We start from the raw sequence: 20925 nt of genomic DNA on the forward strand, positions 1-20925 counted from the left end.
ATGACCAAGGATAAAGTTCATCTGTGATAACACGCCTATGTTTTTTAAACACCCAGCGCAGGCGACGTATAGTTGAACGATACAGTATGTGGAGTGGCAGCATTATTCAAGTAATTATGCTGAACGTTATTCCTGCTACACTGACCACCACATATTTGCAAGGAAAGAAAATGATGTTTCATGTAAATCAATACTCTACTTCACATACTGAGCCTGCAAAAGCATTTAATGGCATATTTGCCCAGTGGACCGTGGCGAGAGAGGAGCTTGTGCACCGTGTGCTTCAAGAAATTTCTATATAACACGGTAAAGGCACCAGAGAGAAATAGCTGTAGCTGGGAGTGAAGGGAGTAGGACTGTGAATTCCTTATCAGTTCTCGAAACCCATTTTGCCAATATTTTGAATGACTCAGTTACACAGTATGTTATATTTACATGCAGGTTTCTGCAGTTAGATACGTTTATAATTCAGGTTAAATATATACAAGACAGGAGTTACACACACATCCAAACAGGCAGTGCTGTGGATGCCAGTTTTACTCCTGAACACATTATACATGTTAGAAAATAGTTATCAAAAACATGAGAAGACTGAGAACTAAGTGACACTGAATTTTGGAGTTAAACTACCGTTCACAATTTCCGTCTTCAGGCTTTTTGGGCGGACTTGAAACACGGCTCGGTGACGTGCCGGAGCCACGGTCCCCCAACACGACATAAACCGAACCGACTGCTCCTATGACCTCGGAGTCAAATGCTAATCGTTGCATGGGTGTTGAAACTAGCTCAGATTCATTTTGGTCACCCTCAGCCCATTTATAGACTTCATTTCATCATTAAAATAATACGATAACAATTCAATTTAGATCTCACCAGCTGAGAGAACAGTGTTATAGGCCTCAGGAGGAGGTTAAAGTGAACTATGATACTTTTTGCTGTTCATTTAGGAAACTATTTGCTAATAAAGTGTATTCCCAGCTGTTAATTCATCTGTAAGCAATAGAAAACATGTCACTAAACATTCTTTTGTGAAGTGGTTATGTGCACCAGAAGATACGAAAGATTATCTCACATGCTAAACCATTGTTGCCTCTTTCACAGGAAATCACATATGAACATCCGTCAGTTTTTTAATCAGCTGTGATTCTGTATAAAATGAGCCGCGCAGAACAATGGCACATCGTTTAATGCTTCTTATGTAATGTGGCTGATTGGCGTGATTTTTTTTAAGTGCGGCAAAACAATCCTTGATTGCGTTTGAGAGTTTCATTGTGACATTCAAGAGAACTGCATGTGCTTTTTATTAGGATTACACCCTCATGAAAGAGTGAGCTGCTTTTTAAGGTAAGATCAGTGTCTCTGTGGGCACTCAGACCAAATGGTCAGACACTTTCTGTAGTTTCACCTTTCAGCTCTAAAGTTGAAAGACGTTTCAGCAAGACATCCCCGCACAAAGGAAAAGCGCATCATATTTGATGTTAATTCTGCTTGATCACGCAGGTAGCTGGTGTATATGGGGCAGACTGTGAATTCCCTGCTTCCCCGAACACATATCACCAGAGCCTCATTGAAACTAATGATCACACTCCTCCTGCCATTTCAATCGACAGCAGCTCATACCGCGTGTTGTAGAATCAAGACGTTTACTGATTGAGACTAATAGAGCTCGTGTACTGAAGACAAACAACAACATTCAGCTGAACGTTGCGTGTGACTGATCGACATGTGCGAACTCCATGTCACAGTTTTAATGGACCAAGATCCTGAACCCAAGATACGGTAGATGATCACATCTGTCACAGACGTCGAGCCAAAAGCAGAGAGATTTTCTTATGAGTACAACAGGTCTGACGGTGGTATATAACACATTAGCTGGCACTGAATTACAAAATGAAACAACACAAACAAAAGATTACATCTCTGCCTGTGTTTGCCATTAATTTCCAAATCAGACCATTTTCAAAGATTCTCCAGAAAACAAACAGTTGATGCTCATGACAGCAGCTGGCAGCACCTAGCTGGTATCTTGGCAAACAGCTTGTGGACACAACCTCTTAAAAGATCCAATTAATGTATTCACAAAACAGATGAGATGGAGGAACATGTTGCAGTGTCATGAATTTTTCTGGTCTGTTTGTTGTTGTGTTTTTTTAATCTAACTGCTGGTTTAACAATCAGAAAACCTTCTCTCTGTAATTAAGGATTCTTTTATCAGTTGGCACTTTACAAACTGCTTTTTTTTTAATTAGCTGACTATTTAAGCTGCTCTGTGATCATCCAAAAAGGGTTAAATAGACATGGTGTGATTCCAACCTCAATAATGACCCGTTTAACAGATGAACCGAAGATTTTACAGAGTCTGTTATGTTGGTGTTTTCTGTGCACGGCTCAACAGTAATGGTTGGCAGGTTGTCACTGGCAAAAACTTAGTGGCAACCATTTAAAAAAATAAGGAAAGCAAAATTAAGGAAGCAAACAGTAAAACGTGTACCCCAAAATAAATACATCACTAATATTTGTTGCATTAGTGATACTTAAATATTGTCAAAACAGGAAGCAGACAACACTGTATGTGCGTGTTAAGCATCCTTTCTTTATGCAGATATTTAGGCAGCTAACTAGCTACTCACAAGGAGGTCAACTACTTTCAGCTAACTAAGATAAAAAGGTACAGATCTGAGTTTACTTCACAGCAAAATGATGATTCGGCTAAGGACAGCTGATTCGGTGGTTGCCTGGCAACAATAAAAAAAAAGTATGACACTGCTCTCTTGTTAAAGCAGCTACAAGAAACTTTTCTATTTTGTTGATTTTGAAGACCCCTGTGGACAAAAGTGGTCACGTTTCTACCGTGATAATCAGAAAATATGAAGTCAAAAAATAAAATTAACTCAATAATAATCTCCTCCTTCTTTTCAGCTGGCTAATGCATGACTCACTGTGACTTTGCCTGAGAAAATGTAAACACGGATTTCAAGGAGAATCTGACCTGGAGGCAGACACTAAGAATAACTATTTAGAAAAAGTCCATCTTCTCATGGATGGTCTGGTTTGCTTTTGTGGGTCATAAAAGCATCAGTTTTAAATTCATACTTTTTCATACCCTGTAAAAAAAAACACCTCCTTGTCACAGCTTTAAAAAAAAAACCCCAAAAGCCTCGACAAAATAGGCAGCGCAGTGTGCATCATGTTTTGTAAGCTGACAGATGTGCTCTGTCTGATCAGGGGCCTAATAATGACAACCATTTTTCCGTTTCAGTAACCAAAAGCTGATGCCTTGTTGCCAACCTGGCAACCACTTTTAAAAGTCAGTGTCGAGCCCTGCTGTAAAAATGTTTCAAATGAGGAACCAAGTGGTGAATGGTAGAGAACTGGTCAACCGGAAGGACACATCAGTGATTGATACTGACCTTTATTAGCCTGATTGGACAACCCCTATCACATATAATAAATATCAGAGGGGAACACGCTCTCATGGTTTCTTTTCCCACTGATTTTATTCCAGGAATAAGTCAGATTCACTGTCTTTGTGGGTAAGAGGAAGCCAAACTCTTTTTTTTCATTTGCTGCACACAAACAAAGAAAGATTAATGGCACTGGAAGCATGGGCAGCCTCCCCCCTCTTTCTCCATACTTTCCTCTCCTCTGATGTTGCTAGCAGGAAGTTGCTGAGCAGACATGTCACCCAGCAGAATACAATTGAGTTTGTAATCTCTGACCCTGCAGTGGCACAGAGTCTCTCGCTCTCTGTCTCTCTGGTTCTCCCTCTCTGGGAGAGATACTTGTGGTTACACTGCTGCTGGGTCGGGGCTTGGCTGGATAAAGATCTCCTCTCAAATGAGCACACACACACACACAGGCATGTGTGACATACAGCAATTGCATAGGCATGCCGGGGGAATCTGGCAAAAACACTCAAAATCAGCTAGACGTAATGAGTGAAGTAATGCTTTGCGCTCACATTTGGAAGGGAACAGGCATAAAGAGTAATGATTAAATTAAGAGTTCTTCCAATTCCTGATAACACCATAGCAGGGAAACACAATCGCCCACTGACTTTGTGCAAAGTACTTACTGACTACGCCACACAACCTTCATTCATTTCCTCATTCCAAAACAGAAAACTGGCACAGACACTGGCCTCATGAGGAGCCATTTTGGGGCATCAAAAACAAACACCAGATGTTGAGATGGGAGATAAATGTCAAACATATTGATTCTATGCTTCATTAAAGCTTATTGTGGGGGGTTCGAATTTGCCTGTGGCAAAACGCTAAATGGATCGCGACATTAAAATCTACAGAGGTCTCGTTTCTCCTGCTTTATGCAAACACTGTTGAACACTGTCGGGGCCATTATTTCAAAGAGAGCACAAACTGAGAACCAGAAGGCTGTTCTATAAACTATAAACAAAAAGACTGTTCCCGTTCCATGTGCTGGGACCAAACAGTTGTCTGCAAAGCCATACTGACAGAATTACAAACATACCTATTCAAAAACAGCAACAGCTAAACATACTTCTACCACAAAATCACAGGCTTTTAAAGTTTGGGCTGTAAAGATTCCAGTCCATTGACATGATTTAATTCCTTTGATTCATTTTACCACACGCCCGCAGTAAATCTACTAGTATTTGGAAGGTATCACTTATTTCCTCCACATATGCTAAATCCACCATTCAGATTAACTAACAGCCGCTATAAACTACTATTAGGGCTTGTGTGACATGCATTAGCAGGGAGGCTCACTCAGGAATGTGTGAATGAAATCCAAGATGCAAAAATAAATAAGACAGTAAAAATCTAAATTCTATAATAAATAAAAAGAGACCACAAATCTCTGGAAACTGATGACAAATGTCAAAGGAATAATTGTGGTGGAGGTTCATTTCTTTCTCTTATGACTCAGTTCTAGTACTTTTATACAGTACATAGAACTGATCACAATGTTTGTTTACATCAACTTCCACACACCCCTGTGTCATGCACAAATAATTTAACACTATTTAACAGTTGTCTGTTTCTAAGTTACTGTTGTTTTTAGTGCAATATCACAGTGATTTAGTCTATATTATGGTGGAATAAAGAACATAATTCATTTTCTGTCAGGTGTTTGCAAGGTCATTTATGTAAACTAAAACCCACTAACAATTTAACAGTAACTTTGATTTGGTCATTTTTTCCCTAAATCTCAAATACATTACACATTAAATTAATAATACACAATTTGTTTAGTCTTTGTGACTAAAAAACAGTTTTTCTCATAAGAAGACAAAACCATTTATTTTCTCTTTGCCATTTTTTTTATATTAGATTGTCTTCCTTTCAATTACAAACAAGAATTAGTTTGAACTCAGGCGGTTCTTATCTTGTCGTTCCTATTCTGTCAATTATATTAGTCAACACTGTAATACTGCGAGTACCTTGCAGGCTTTCCTGTTTATGTTCTAATTGATTGTGTTGGGGTAATGGTGACATTATGATGATAACTTTAGCAACATTTTCCCAGTTCGGAAAAGGGGCCAAAACTAAACCTAGCTTAGACATAAAACATAAGCTGAAAAGGTCTGGTATAAAAGAGCAAAAACACATTAAATCATTTTTTACAAAGAAAAGAAGAACTCCAACCTGTTTAGCATTCAGTCTAACACTTCATACAGCTTGGTATTCAGTTACCTCTTCTTTGATTCTAACTTTTAGTCTTCAACACTGCAGTCTTTCAGACCATCAAAGGAAGATGTCTTTGTTGCCTTTATCATTGTTCTGAGGTCCTGTGATCAGCGTACAGCGGGAGGAACAAGTCCTATTAAATGAGCAGGACAAAATGGAGGAGAAGAGGACCTAATAAAGGGGGACTTGACTGGCAGCAGCTCCACCAACAGCAGAAACTGTACGACATTCAATGAAGTGGTCTGAGGACAGCAGTGAAATTCTAAACAGTGTAGCAGGCCATTTCAAGTCTGGCAGATGGTTCTATGTATTTTTCATGCTGTTGAAAACCTGTGACTGAGGTTGGGTTGGTTGTCATCCAGTGCCTAGGGACCCTGGGCTGAATGCATTCTACACACCACTGCAGAATCACATGATGTCTGACCTCTCTGCCATGGCAAACTGCCCAGCAAGGAAAAGGGAGGAAGGGGAGGAATGCGAGTGTGTTAGTGTGTGACTGAGGTTGTGCAGAAAGCGACAGAGAGGGAGAGAAAAGCGGGAGAGAAAGATGCACGGTTGCACGTAAGTGTGTACGTCTGCTCATTGAGCATAATCTGAATTCTCCACGAGCGCGCACAACTTCACAGCTCTGACCTGTAAAACATACTGTCAGAGAGAAAGTGGGGGAAAATATGAGGATGGAATGACGGAGGGGGAGGGGAGCAGGAAGGGAGGGGAGCAGCCGCTGCTGAGGATTCACGCAATGTTACAGAGAAAGAGGGGGAAGAAAAAATAGCACTGCCTGACTTACCTTCCTTTGGAATGCATCCAATATATCCTGTGAGAGTGTGAGAGTGCGTGCGTGCGTGTGTGTGTGTGTGTGGCATGCTGGCAGGAAGGCTTTCAGCATATAAATATCACATTACCACACAAGGAAACGCAGGCATCAGTCCGAGCTTCCAGCCGGCCTAACAAGCACGGGAGCTCCACTCTGGAGGTCAGAGGTAGAGCTCGCACAAATGGAATTCCACAGAAACCAGCACTTCTTTTAACAGATAAGTGGCGAGGCTTGCAGCTATGTGATATGGTATAAGCCAATGGTCTCAGTTATCCGACATGTGCTGGTGTGCACACACCTACTGAGCTACAGTCTATATACAGCATAACCTGCTATAAGGGGTTAAATATGCACTCACAAAGGAGCTGAAAGCTACACTCACGAACGGAATAAAGGATTGTTTTATTAACTGGATGTTAAAAAGATAAAAGCACAATATAAGCCTGTGAGCACCGATGCAACGACACTGAGACGGAGATAATAGAAACGGCAGATATAGAGCAACACTGACTGATGATTTACATGAAAAATGACTCTCCAGTCAGTGCAGTTTGGATTTTGAAAGAAATTTAGCTGAGTCAGCAACCTCTTACTTTAACACAGCATATCCAATCCAGACTAGACAACGATTGTGTTATCAGGGCAGTGTTAAAGATCTACGTACAGCTTTCTGAGATAACTGTCTGTGTGATTTTTCTTTTAACAATTATCATCATCTATTCTGCATGAGTTTTTCTAATTATTAGCAACTAAAACACAAGTGACAGAATAAATTCTCCCCTGCTGTTCTTTCAGTGACAGTTGCACATGCATGACTTCTGCAGATGATACTTATAATGCATTGATACAACATTATTACTTAAATATAATGAACACGGAGAATGATTTTACGAACATAAACTGTATGCAGATGATACTGTTACATACACATCATATATGCAAATTATACTGTTATTCTGTATGCAGATGACACCATATGCATAAGATACTGTTACATACATATACTGTATACAATTAATACTGTTAAGTTAATACTGTATGCAGATGACACATATACATATACATATATGCAGACAAAGTTGATCCATACAGTATGAAAACCTAAACAAGGCAGGAAAATGCACACAGGCTAACATTAGGATGAATATGATTAATCAATTAATTGATCAATAGATTAATTGTCAGCTATTAAATGAATCACCAGCTGTTATGATTAATCAATTAATTGGTTTGAGTAATTGCTTTTGTGTGGGGAAAAAGTCTAAGTTTTCTGATTCTGGCTTCTTAAATGTGAATATTTCCTGGTTTCTTTGCTCCTCTGGGACAGTAAACTGGATGTCTCTGGGTTGTGGACAAAACAAGACTTTTGTGGAAATCATCTTAAGCTTTGAAAAAACAGTGATCAACACTTTTCCACCATTTATGACATTTTATAGATCAAACAACTAATTGATTGATTGAGAAATAACTGACAGCTTAATAAACAATGAAAATAATCTTTAGCTGCAGCCCTACCCTCAAGTATTTAAAATTAGTGGAGGAGTATTCAACATGAGGAAAGTTATGTTGCCTTGTGTGTGTTTTTAACAACTATTTTGATTTAGTAATTTTCTTCTTTCTTCTTTTCAGCAAAGCAAATTTTATTGCACTGTTGTTATGAGTCTCATTAACACATTGTTAAAAGAGATTATGTCTGAATTACTTTTAACTGTTATTGCAGTGCTATTTATGTCATTGGTTTTAAAGCCTTAATCAGACTTTTGCAAAGCTTAAATTTTGACTTTCTTCAGTCAAGTGTCTCGGAAAGCCATGACAGTATGACAGTGAGCCAGCATACACAACAACAGGAAACTAAATGTGATTCAGCTAAATGAAATTCAATAATTTTATTGTTTGCACATGTGCTTATCCTTCTGTGACATGTCAAAATGTCTTCAGAGAGGAAAGGCCTTATGCACACTTCTTTCTTTTGTTTTCATTTTGTGAAATGAAACTGAGCTGGTGCTAATATCGCCTGTGAGTGACGGTGACTCGGTGATCAAAGAAATGTGAAACCTGAGTCCGGACCATTTGGGGCCGCTGCTATAAACCACCGAGTACAAGCTATGTTTCAAATATGTGTCTATCTGATACACAATACATATGATGTAATGATCTCACTGCCAGGGGACCTGCTATATGTCAGCCTTCAGCAAACCTGAGGTTAATAAAATATGCTTATCTGTGAAATATCACTGCTCATGTTGAAATGTTGAAACTTCCAGATTGCATTACCGTGTCAACGTTTCATCATCAGGAAATTCTTAGGGTCCTTTGATTAGATAATATATGTACAGATTACACACACACCGACACACACAAAGCCCACTTTGACTTCTTGCCCTCGTAGTCATTTCATATAAATCAATACAGCACTGAACAGTCACTGGTTTTGCTCTCGGCCTGCCTGTTAAAAAGACTGGACCTCTCTGGCTTGTTTTCGCTAAGACGCCTGGCTCTGCAGCTGGTGATATGGTCTCTGGAACCGAGTTATAAATTAGACCCTTTTTAGGGAGCGTGAATTGATCCAATCAATTTTTTCACCACAGGAGTAAGTTGATGGTGCGATTCGAGCTCTGTATGGGGTGTGATGTGTCTTTGCCTGTGCTGTGAACCAGACTGAAAATGGGGCCGTGCGTGTGCAGATAAATGTTGTGCTCAAAATATAGTTATGCTGTTTGACTACATTTTACGCGCAGTTTTTTTAAATGCTGCACGGCTAAGTGTCATTCGTATGTGAGAAGTAAACCATCTGCAGCGTATCCACCACCCATAAACCTGCTTAGTTTGGCTGGAGCTCTCTGCTCATCTTTTTTAATTATCTCACTCTGCCTCTTCCAGCAAAAACATTCCAATTTTCAATCTGTAATGTACCTATCTTTTTTCCCCAACCCCCCCTCCTCCCACTTTCTCGCTGCAGAGGGAAGGTCAGGCGTACATCTCTACCCGTTGCTGAGTGAGCACCGGGGGGGTAGGGGTGGAGAGACAGAGCACAGATCATAATGGCTGGCCAATTATCAGTAGCACGGAGAGGGGGGGTGGGTCGGGGAGTTGGGAGGAGTGAGAGATTATGGGGGGAATGGATCAATACACCAGTCAATTTCTAATGAGGGAAAGAATTGGTCCCAGTCAAGCAGATGGAAATCCTGCTCTGCCTGGGGTGGTCTTTCTTCACTGTCTGTCAGCAGGGTATCAGTTTTTTTGTTTTTTTTTTCTGGTGCTTCTTTGTACAACAGCGCCCCACCAGGAGAACGACTGCCATCACACCAGATCAGTGATACTCAAATATTTACTGCATTTTTTTCTTGCATCCATAGTGTTTCTCTCATGCGTTTCCTGAACTACCCACATTCCACTTTCTCTAAATATTTCATACATCACTGGGGGCAGATTTAGAAGAGCCTGAAGAATAATGGCTGTCTGTCCTTCACCACCACCCCCCCTCCTCTTTTAACCACCCACAACTGCCAGCACAGGACAGTAAATCCTACATCTCACCCACTCGCCCAGCCCAGCAGCTCAGCTACTATGCACCAGCACAACACGCACTCCTCTTCTGTGTACATGAAAAGAACTGCTAAAGGCTAAACAGCTAATAGTCTCTGCTTTTTTCCCCCCAAAATGGTGACTGAAATAAGCTCTAACCAACTGTTCAGCACCATCATTAGGCCTTTGGTACTGTTGTTCTTCTCTGGTTGCTTCACTATTTTCTACATCTGCCTTGCTTTCTTTTTTTTTTTTTTCTGAGGGGCCTTGTGTGGGGTGGGGGTGTTATTTATGGCTGCTCTGTGCAAGTGGACACACACACACACACACACACCCTTTCACAGGATGAAAGGGCAGTCACACTGCCTGCAAACATGATTTTACAGCCCTGGGTGGAATGAGTGGTGGAGGAGAGAATGAGGACAGAGTACAAAAGGGGAAAGCCCTTAGATTTACAGGTCCCAGCAGTCAGAATGCAAACCATGTAGCAGCACACATTTTTTAAGAACATTTTTTTAACTCCTCGAAAATAAGACAACTGTCTTCACGCAGGAAGGCAAATACGTTTTAAAAAAAAACTGTGTGCAGAGACACAGAAACACAAGAGCAACATCCTAAAAGGGGATCATTGTTTTTTTCCATGGCTGTGTTTTGTTTTAATTGGAACAGGAAACTGTGCAACAACCAAATGTGATCTGTTTCAGTATCTCATCAAAGACTGCACACGAGCGTGTGTGTACATGTGTATGCGGGCTTGTAGCTTTGCAGGGTTAGGACATGTTTGTGCAGTTCTTACACAGTGTTTGACTGTAGACTATCCCATACATCTGTGTTGTTGTGTGTTAGGACAACTATAGAGTAAGTAAATGTTTATACGCAACATAACAGAGATTTTACTCTGATATGAGAAAGCAGGAGCAAATGCCCTTAATAAATGCATTTGTAGTGTATTTCAACCCTATCATTTAAAAAAATGCAGCTCAAAGAGGTGGAGGGAATTTTGCTGGAAAAATCCGATTTGTTTCTTTATCACGCCCCACATTAAAAGTAAATGATCCCAGTCACAACAGCCACGTTGAAGACAGTGAGGACACATGGATGCCAATCACTCCCACATCTTTTCACGTCCAAAAATTCAAATATTTTGGAGAAAAATATGTCTAAGAAAGATTAAGAGAGATTTTGAAATTCCTATTGATGTTAAGGTCCTGTATTTTGGAGCAATAAGAAAAGATGTGATTAATGAGTAAGATGGGTATTTGTGTAAAATAATGTTAACTGCAGGTTAAATAAAAGCTAAAATGCAAAAGCCTGGCATTTCTTGTATAATAATTAGGTCTGCAAAAAACAATTATTCTTATCGCAAGGTACAACAATAATATTTTTTGCCACTGGCCCAGTTGGGCAAGTTGGTCAACTGTCTTCATTGTTTCTTCAAGATGCAATAAATGTTTTTTTCCAACTCAACTCGTACATTCTTTTGTTTGAGGACTCACCACCGTTTCATCTTTGAAGCCGGGAACACAAACAGCAACAGCCACCAGTCAGCTACCGCTAAAATATGCAGGCAGCTATTAGATTTGTTTCACTTGCCAGCCAAAAACACAATGGTGATCTATTGAGTGGCTGGTAAAAATTGAACACTCACTAGCCATTTGGCTGGTGGACAAAAAGGTTAGTTTTAGACCCTACTATGACGTAAAAACTGAAGTCTTTCTAGCACTGGCCCGATTGAAGTTACCAGCTTGACGAAACTTTTTACCAGTCCCAGGCCATCAAGCGATCCCTATTTTCTGAGCTTGTTATCGTTGATTTATCTGCATATTGTTTTCTGTTTCTGTTTCCGTCTTTCCTGTAATAATGAAAGTTCATTCACATGGCGTGCACATGTCATCCATGATCACCTACGAGCTATACTGTGATGGCAATAAACGTCTGCCTTATTGTGAGGGCTGACAACAGTCAAAACTAAATAATCTCCTTCTTTGTAATAACCCTGTCTCCTGCATGAACAGTTCATAGCTGTATAGGGTCGCCCTCCACCACTGTATTTTAACGTCAGCCATAATGGTGGCCCTTATATATTCAGAGGAAGTATGCGGTGTGAAAAGTGTGAGAAACACTGACTTAAACAATTAATTGATAACCATAAGAGTTGGGGATTAATTTTCTGGCAAATCATTTCAGCTCTGTTCTTAACACACATACAATATACTGTAAAAGGATCAGACCAGCAGACCTCAGACAGAGCAAGTCTCTCCAAAGCCAGAGGCAAAACAGCCAAGACAAGGACTGCAATGTAATTAAGTTTAAATGTGTTCCATTGACAGCGGATGGGAGAGCGACTCTGTGTCCACATGACGGCTTAATGGGGAGTTGGGTGTATTTTCCGGTTTATACTCGGTAAAACTGCAATTAATTAAAGTAATTCGGGTGTAAAAGCTCAAGTAAACAGTTTACAAGTCCAAAAAGGCGGAACTGACCATACTGCCAATGGAGCGCCTCCATGTTTTGCCACATCACATATTCAGAGTCTAACCAGAGTCCTCATAACACTCTGGTTAAGGGTGGATTTCACTTTAAGTGCTCATGGAGGACATACAATGAAAAGCACAGAAAGCAGCAGAGCACTCTATTGTTGTATCAGTAATCAGAGGGCGCTCTTTGCTATTCATGTCCTCTGTAGCTGTAAGACAAAATAATTGCTATGAAAGTATGCTGCAAACACAATAGGCTGGTGCCAGTGTAATTGTATATATCACCGTTTTAGTAGGAGGTAACTGGTTTAATGAGGACTTGGATTTGTTTCAGCGGTTTGTCTTGTGGTGCATGCTGTCTCTGGTGGGAGATACTGTAAAGCTGGAGGGGGAGCTGTTAGTGAAAAGGTGCAGTCTGATCTCTGCTGGTAAGACATGATAGTGCAGCAACGGGGCACAAAAAAACATGCATGTCCAGCTCGGTCAAGTAGTATCTCTATGAAAAAGTTCCAAGAAATATATGAGACAAGGTCAAGGGAAAATGATGGTCATCTTCCAAACACAACTGTCCAGGCTTTAACCTTCTCTAAGCGACCATAAATCAGCATTAAACTCACAAGAAAGTTTCTGGAGAACAATTAAACTGTTCAGCTGTGTGTTTTCTGTTCTGCACTGTGTGGTCTTCGATGAAATAAGCCTCTGAATATCTATGAAATCACAATCCAAGCGGTCTGTGTGTTTACATGTGTGTGAAAATCTCCATGATGATGTTTTACTGCCTCTAGTGTTGGTGCAACGCCTGAAACTGGACTGAAGTTCCAATAGTACATGATAATACAGGATTAGGTATTCTGTTTTATTTCAGTTACGTGCTTTGCTGTATACTCAAAACTGAAATATACTTTCCGAAAGCCAAAAAGAGAAGGGTGAGAATGTGAATAGTAGGGATAGAAGAGTTCCAGCAGTCAACACGAAACAACAACAACAACAACAACAACAGCAGCAGCAGCAACAGTCCACAAAGATTTCTTCACTGCATTACTGGCCCTTAGGAACAAACCCATGTCTTAGCTCCCTTTTAAATGTGCCTGGATCACAAAGCAACCAAACACTGACAGTCAGCTAATACAATCCTCCGAGTCATGTGTGGTAACAACAGTAACCACGCAAAGCATCACAGTGGCTTTGTACGGCATCATTTCACCCTTTCAAACAAGTCTTTCTGTCTATAACTTCCTCTCAGGTCTTTTTAGGATTATAATGGCGCGCTTTGTGAATATAAGACACTGTTGTCTTTCTTTGATGTTCTTCGTTATTTGCCGTGGCATCATGCCCTGGTTGCAGACCTCAATTACCTCTGATTTGCTCTGCGATTCAGCAAAGTTACAGTAGTGAGAATTTCTTAACTGAAATTCTGTAGTCGTATGAAACACTTCATTCTGGTATGGCGTAATGTTTCACTGACCTGCTGTCTGAACTGCTCCTGAGACAGGCAGTCGGTCACGTTGACGCAGCCCAACAGGCAGCCGGTGGGATAGTCTTTAGGAAACCTGGGCTCTGCACAGAAAACAACAACAATCAAACATGCACCAGAGTTTTTTAAATGTTAATTTCCTAGTAACAAGCAATAAAGTTGGATTCACTGTTGACTGGCTCTGGATAGTGGGTTGCTTATCTATGAAAATAACCTCAAATAATTATTTTAAACTGGAAGGAGCATAAACCAGCCTTTTTCTCTCGGGATTCATGGCTGGAGGAGGAATACCTGGACCTGCTGAACATGGACCAGCCAGCCTGCCTGTTAAAATAGTTTGATAACATTATAGAGGACCACTGGGACAGTGTCTGCAGTTCCATTGTCTGACTTTGTAGTTAATAGTACCTGATTACATTTGTCCAGGTACCTGCTCCTACGGCTTGTATTAAAAATTCATATGGAAGAAAAAAACTGTTGAATCCTGTTGTACATATTATAAAACTATTAACTGCAAAAAAAAAAATCTTCCAACATATGAAACTGCATGTATGATATCAGACTTGGTGGCAGTGGTTTCCAAGATGTGGGAGCTTTAATTAAAGTCATGTATGTGAAACAAGACAGATGCAAACCGTCTTATTTATTGATTTGCTGTGTGCAGTAGGTTTACCTTTCTTGTAGATGTGGCGGTACATGGATTCCACCTCTGCAGTCTCCTGGGGGGTGGGCTTCTTGGCTGCAGCAGCAATCCAAAGACGGCCGCGGTGGGATGTGTACCAAGTTCGCCCTTCAACCCTACACACAAAATGCAAAAACAAATGAATGCACTGGCCTGACAGAAAGCAAGTCTCTGTAAGAGATTTAGACTAAGTTGCACCAACAAAGATTAATTCAATCTAAGATTCAGTTTAGCAAAACTAGGCTAATATAGAGTAAATCCAGATTTAAAATTAAGCCTAGCTCTGTTGCACAATTGAAAATTAATCTCCATTTAGTAACTCCACATTTAGTGATGTAAACCAAAATTAAATTGAGATGTGTGTACCATATATTTATATGGTATCAGGATGAAGTAAGAAGGGGAAAACCACTAACTTTTGGCTGCTCTGCATTTCTTAACTAAATTTTGCATTGTTTGCTCGCTAGCTAGAAAGTTATTTAGCCTAGTTAGCCTACTCATGATGCCTCAGCAGAGAGGCCCTAATTTCCCCCTCTTTGAGAAAAGAGACCCCACATAAAATTCAATTAGGTTGTTTGTCCCTTAACTTGATTATTTTTCTAAATCTAAATCTCAGAAGTGCAGCCATTTTAAAAATTAAACTTCCTCAAGTTTAAGTTTAAAGTTAATACTAGATCACATTTCAAATTGGAGTTTAAGCTAGTTTAAAAGTTTTGTGCAACATAATTTAAACCATGATTTAATCAGGTTTATAAAATAAATCGTGTTTGTGCAACCCAGGCTTGAACTGTGAATTTTTTGATGAATTTTGTTTATCTTTAAAGCCCAGTTTACTCCTTACCTCTTGATGCCTCTGACCAGTAGCGAGGCCCACGGTTGGTGCATGCTGAGGCACCAGCCTCCGTCAGACATTTCCTGCAGCTCTTTGTCTTGGAGTCGCAACCTGGAACGTTCTTCTCTTCCCTTGTCCTCCGCAGAACTCTTCCCCTGCTCCACAGTTCTCTTGTAGTTTTCATTTCCTCCAACATCCACCCACTACAGAGTGCATTAGTTGTCATCATTATCATCACAAGAATCTGTCTGACAACCTTCCACAGAATTTTCATGATGTAAAAAAGTCCTATGCAAACTCAGATGGGAGAATTTCAACCCATTTTACTGATGTTCAAATTAAGTTTTATAAAGAAATAATTTCATATGCAGTGTCAAAAATGTACCACAAGATGGTGCCACCATTATTCCCTGTGCATGTGTCAGAAATGACGTACCTCTGGTGCAGACTGCATTATGTTGGGGTTGACCAGCTCCCTGCTGCTCTGCTTCCCACCTTGTCTCTCAGCAAACATCGGTGATTTTGACGTAGAGTCATTGTTCATAGCCTTGAGAGTCTCATCCAACCTGCAAATTATTACAAACATTCCAACAGGAGAAGTTGTTCAGCATGACTACACAACATAAATCTGCCCTCACAGCCTTGATTCAAGCGGTGTCACATTATCTTACTTGTTGTAGTACTCGTCGAGGTTCCTCCCCTCATCAATCACTTGTCTACCAGCAAAGTCCAACGTGATCTTCCTGTCCTTGCGAGAGGCGTGACGAAGTTCTCTCAGCTCCTCTTCCTTTTTCCTCAGCATTTCTCGCTCATTGGGTGACAACCACTGATTGGATTCAGTGGCAAAGTAATCCGACTCATCGTCCAGAACCTGTGTTCTCCTGACGCTGGAGTTGAAAAAAGACAGTAAATAAACACACAGGTGTTCCCACAAAGTTTCATGATTACCCTCTACAATAATCTAAATGTCCAGGTAAAGTGTTAGTATTGTGCAACAAACAGCAAATCTATATTTCTTTGTGTTCTGTGTGTTTTAAATATACCTGTTCCTGTCGTATTCCAGCAGTTTGTCTTTGTGCTGGACAGCCTTCTCCAATCCAGCCTTCATCAAGGCCTCTTGGTGTGGGAGATAATCTCTTTCTCCGCAGTCTGTCGCCAAAATAAAACCAAAATATAGCATCAACTCATTATTATTTCATACATGTTTTAATTCAAAAATCTGAGAGAAGTTTTGACTCTCACCTCCCATAAGCTTCTTTCTTAGTTTCTGGCTTTTGTTGGAGTCTCGTTGCAGGATCTCCTGCTCCTCTTTTGTGCAAACCTGAATCACAAAAATAAACAAGTAAAGAAAATAAAGCTGTCAAAAGTATCATCACTTGGATGGAATCTGAGGACTAAAAAGACTTTCATACCAGGCTTCCACAGAAGAGGCAGGGTCCTGAGCCCTCTTGCTCACACACAATGCGACCACAGCTGATGCAGTTGTTGATAAGTTTGTGCTTTTGGGCAAGGCACTCACAGGCATGACGACCCGGGAGCAAGACAGCCAGCCTGTCCTGTCCCTCTTTGTTATACAGATTGACAAACTTAGTTTTCTTCTTTGTTGATGAAGAGCCACTGTTTTCTTGGGCCTGAGAAGGTAGTAAATGAAGAGAAAAAACAAGACGAGAGGACAGAAATAAGATGAGGTAAATTAGAACAACAAAGACAATGAAAACAAAATAGATAATCTATAAATAAATATAATGTGCTGAGTCATTGTTGAGAATTGCTTTCATAAAGTATAAGTAATCAGAGAACAAATGTTGAAGCAGATGTGTACTCACCCTCATCAGATCAATGGGGGTTTTGACGGCCTCTGGCTCAGGTTCTGTCTGGCTCACAGTCACCACTTCCTGTTTGTTACGGCCCTTACGTTTGGATTTCTTCTGGGTATCTTTGGCCATGTCCTGTGACTCTAGGAAAGGAGAGCAAATTACCTTTAATACTGTGGATAGTGCATTTGAGAGAAATTCTGATACCTCAGATCAATTAAATATTAATTCATTAGACATTTAATCATTATAATTTGCATTTATTAACAATGTTTGGTAATGCCCAAGTATCTTGTATAGCAGTTTCAAAGCATGTTCAAGTTTATGAACAATTTAAATCAAAATGTATTAAATGGCAAACATTAGACAGGTATTTATTTAGTTATTTACCTGCTGCTGAGACAGATTCCTTGAGAACATAAAGACCTGTGTTATCTGCAGCCTGTCTTTGAGTTCTCTTCCATCTGATGAGGAGCTCGTCTATAAACTGCTGTTTCCTTCCTTCGGTGCCCTGCAGGAGGTCTCCCACATACTCCTCAATCTCTTCAGCTTTTTCAATGGACAGAATGTATCTGGACAGCAGGATGATGCAATTAGTTACTTACTGCTACTCATTTTTTAACATTTCTTAAAGACAAAAACAAACTACCAACACACTGCGTGGTTGGATTAGTGTGACATCCAGCAATGTCGAGTGATCAGTTTATGCATTACCTCATTAATATTCAATAACTGTTTTACCAAGGGTACTTGTACTGATTTTTCAAAACTATTTGAGACATTTGATACATACTGCATTCTTCCCTTTGCTTTTGCTAAATTAGTTACTTGTGGGATTTTTGCATGTTTAGGTGTGTAGAAATTTGTAAGCATAATTAAATACTGGCAGATAAATACTGGCTGCAACAGTATCTAATCTGACAGATTATGACAAAACATTTCATTTTAATTCTTAGGAAAAAAGCTCTACAAAAGAAGACATATATTTTTGAGTATTTTCCTAGAAAATCAGTCAGAACTGTTCTGTGTTTTTGTTGCAATAGCGAGGTCAGTTAGACTTGGTTTGCTCAAATCTGTGACACATTAAATCATCCATCTTTGCTCACTACATCTGAGCCTTTCTTACTTCCAGGAGTGCATAAACTACGAATTATATGAAATTGTTTTTAATTTATTTTTTAAAAAAAGGGAAATTATTGGTTATCTTATCTGTATTTGTCATGAGAAGCAGGTAATTACAAGTAATTAGTATCGGCTGGAAAAATCCATATTGTGCATCCCTTGTTCTGTTTTCTCTCTTCTGTGTCGTTTGCGTATTTTGATTTCTATTTTAATTTCATTTTAATTTAGCCTTGTTACTGTTTGACCTTACATTAGTTACATTTGCCTCCTGGTTATTCTACTCTTGGTTCGTCTATCAAAGCACTTTTCTCTGTTTTAAACGTACTGTATCAATTAAGTATTTATTTTTATATAAGTTATAGAAAGAAAGCACAGGTTAACCGTTAGCCAATAGCTCTACACCTGTCAAACTGTCTACCTGCCACTGTGACAGTTGTGATGTCAAACTTCATCGTAGCAAATTTAATAAACGCACATAATTTTACCTGACGACATTTTGATACACAGTCACACTCTAAAACCTAACTTGAATACAGCACATCATACTGTAGCCCAAACACGACCAAGCTAGCAGTTTTATCTCGCAGACTTGCTCATGTTAACGTTAGCTTGTTGGCAGGCAGCCTGTCGGCACTTCGGTCATATTTAGCGTTAATATTCTCTCTTACCGGACGATGTCTTCACTCGCCTCCAGGCCGAACTTGTGGTGTAACTGGTCCACACACCACTGCAACAAAGCGTCCGACATTTTACCCACGAAAAGATTTACACACAGGGCTCAGAGCAGAGATACCGACCGGTGTCGTGTCAAACCTAAACTGACTCAACGTGTTTCCAGTCGGAGAAATAATAAAGGCGCACACGGAGTGATTGCGTAACAGCAGAGAATTCCGTCCTCAAACAACCCACGCCGTGATTAAGGTTCCTGATCCAGTTATCATCGGATACGAATTTTAATAATTATTGTATTAAATTACCAGCACTATTACATAAAATAATCAAAAATATGTTGATAAATATATTTTAATTCAAATTATTTCATTAAGAGTTTTCACAGCAGCCATTTTGACATGAAACAGTAGGGTAAACACAGGTGTTACCGTGCATGTTGGCTCAAAGGTTCTGCTACACTAAATGAAATGTTACCTTTATTAATTTCACTGATTAAATCTGTGTTAAATCTGTACCTGGACCGTTCCTCCCAATGAACTGTTATTTTGTCTTGTCAGTCTTCAGCTGGACTGTTCATGGCAGCCCTGTGTCAGTGCAGGTGTGATTGTGTGTACCTGTTGAGTTCAGTCAGTAGGAGGCAGTGAAATACCCTGCCATTTGAAAAGTTCACTAGTGGATGAAGTATTCAGAGCCTTTACCTATGGAAAAGTAGTATGTTTTTTCATCCTGGCGGATAATAAACACTACAAATGTTCTTCCTAAATGTTTTGCGTCAAATATATGATTCACTTTAGGATTTTTAAACAGTTTTTCAGTCCTTTTTTTTTTTCAAGTAATGTCTGAAATTTCTTTTTCACATTCATGAGAAAGGGGAAATATTGCTAAATGATCATTAGACTTGCATTTATATAGCACTTTTGTAGGACCAGAGATCAAACAAACTATTTTCCAATTAGTGAATGGCCAATTTACAGCCACAGCCACCCCATTAAACAAATGTTTTTTTTACACAAAAAATTATCTAACTAACTCAGAAAAACAGAGCCAGTTTTTAAAAAAGAAAGAAAGAATGCATTGAAATTGTTACTCAAGTAAAAGCATGCAAAGTATGATCGGAAAATTGTACCTAAAGTATTAAAAGTACTCAATGCAGATAATTGGCCCCTGTGATGCCACTGCATTTGAATTATATGCTCCTGCCAACAGAATAGGCAGGAACAATGCATTATTGTATAGTTTGTCTCCTTGATTTAGCCTCAGTGTTGTGGTGTTCATTGAGTTTAGCTGGTTCCAACGATGAGAGGATCTGCCTTTACTTCATATAATGATGTTTTCCAGCTGGATTCTGTTTTATAGTTTAATAGTTTACTACGTCTAGCTGTAGAATGTAATTAATTACACTTACCCAAGTTCTGTGAGTTACCTAAACACAAATTTATAGCACTTGTTTGAAAGCTTGTTCCATTAAACTTAATACAAAATATGACAAGTTTCTAAAATGTACTGCATTGTTACACATTAAAAATTAACCCACAGTGTATAAAATAGCATCATCATGTTTCACCTCCAGCAGCTAAAACATTAAATTGCTATAGATACATTAATGTATCAGTAATAGTCCAATAATATATTAAAAATAAAACTTTTTTTCTGCATTATACATTTTGAATACATATCTATTCATAATTAAGTGTTTTATTTCTGCTTTTGCTTCAGCAAAAGCTCCGAATGTCTTGTCTACTACTGGCGGGGGAAGATGTTGCTCGGTGATCTGTATATGCAAATGTAAGATTCACTTTCATTGTTCAGTCTTATTTTTCATCAAAGGCTCTTTGAAACTT

General features: G+C 39.5%; 1 protein-coding gene across 1 annotated transcript in view; it reads right to left on the reverse strand.

Moving 5' to 3' along the window:
- The window catches only part of trip4 (thyroid hormone receptor interactor 4), a 123649-nt gene extending 104400 nt beyond the window's left edge, over positions 1 to 19249 (reverse strand). Inside the window, exons 1-11 of the mRNA XM_084741542.1 lie at positions 19081 to 19249; positions 17681 to 17862; positions 17303 to 17433; positions 16889 to 17107; positions 16719 to 16797; positions 16520 to 16625; positions 16148 to 16363; positions 15913 to 16042; positions 15486 to 15679; positions 14636 to 14760; positions 13954 to 14045 (exon numbers count right to left, since the gene is read on the reverse strand). Coding sequence (XP_084597668.1) covers positions 13954 to 14045; positions 14636 to 14760; positions 15486 to 15679; positions 15913 to 16042; positions 16148 to 16363; positions 16520 to 16625; positions 16719 to 16797; positions 16889 to 17107; positions 17303 to 17433; positions 17681 to 17862; positions 19081 to 19160 — 1554 coding nt within the window. The 5' untranslated portion in view covers positions 19161 to 19249. The remainder of the gene's footprint in view (positions 1 to 13953; positions 14046 to 14635; positions 14761 to 15485; positions 15680 to 15912; positions 16043 to 16147; positions 16364 to 16519; positions 16626 to 16718; positions 16798 to 16888; positions 17108 to 17302; positions 17434 to 17680; positions 17863 to 19080) is intronic.
- Positions 19250 to 20925: the final 1676 nt, after the last annotated feature.

The sequence above is a fragment of the Lutjanus erythropterus genome, chromosome 1, assembly GCF_056507025.1.
Source record: "Lutjanus erythropterus isolate fLutEry1 chromosome 1, fLutEry1.hap2, whole genome shotgun sequence".
NCBI lineage: Eukaryota > Metazoa > Chordata > Actinopteri > Lutjaniformes > Lutjanidae > Lutjanus > Lutjanus erythropterus.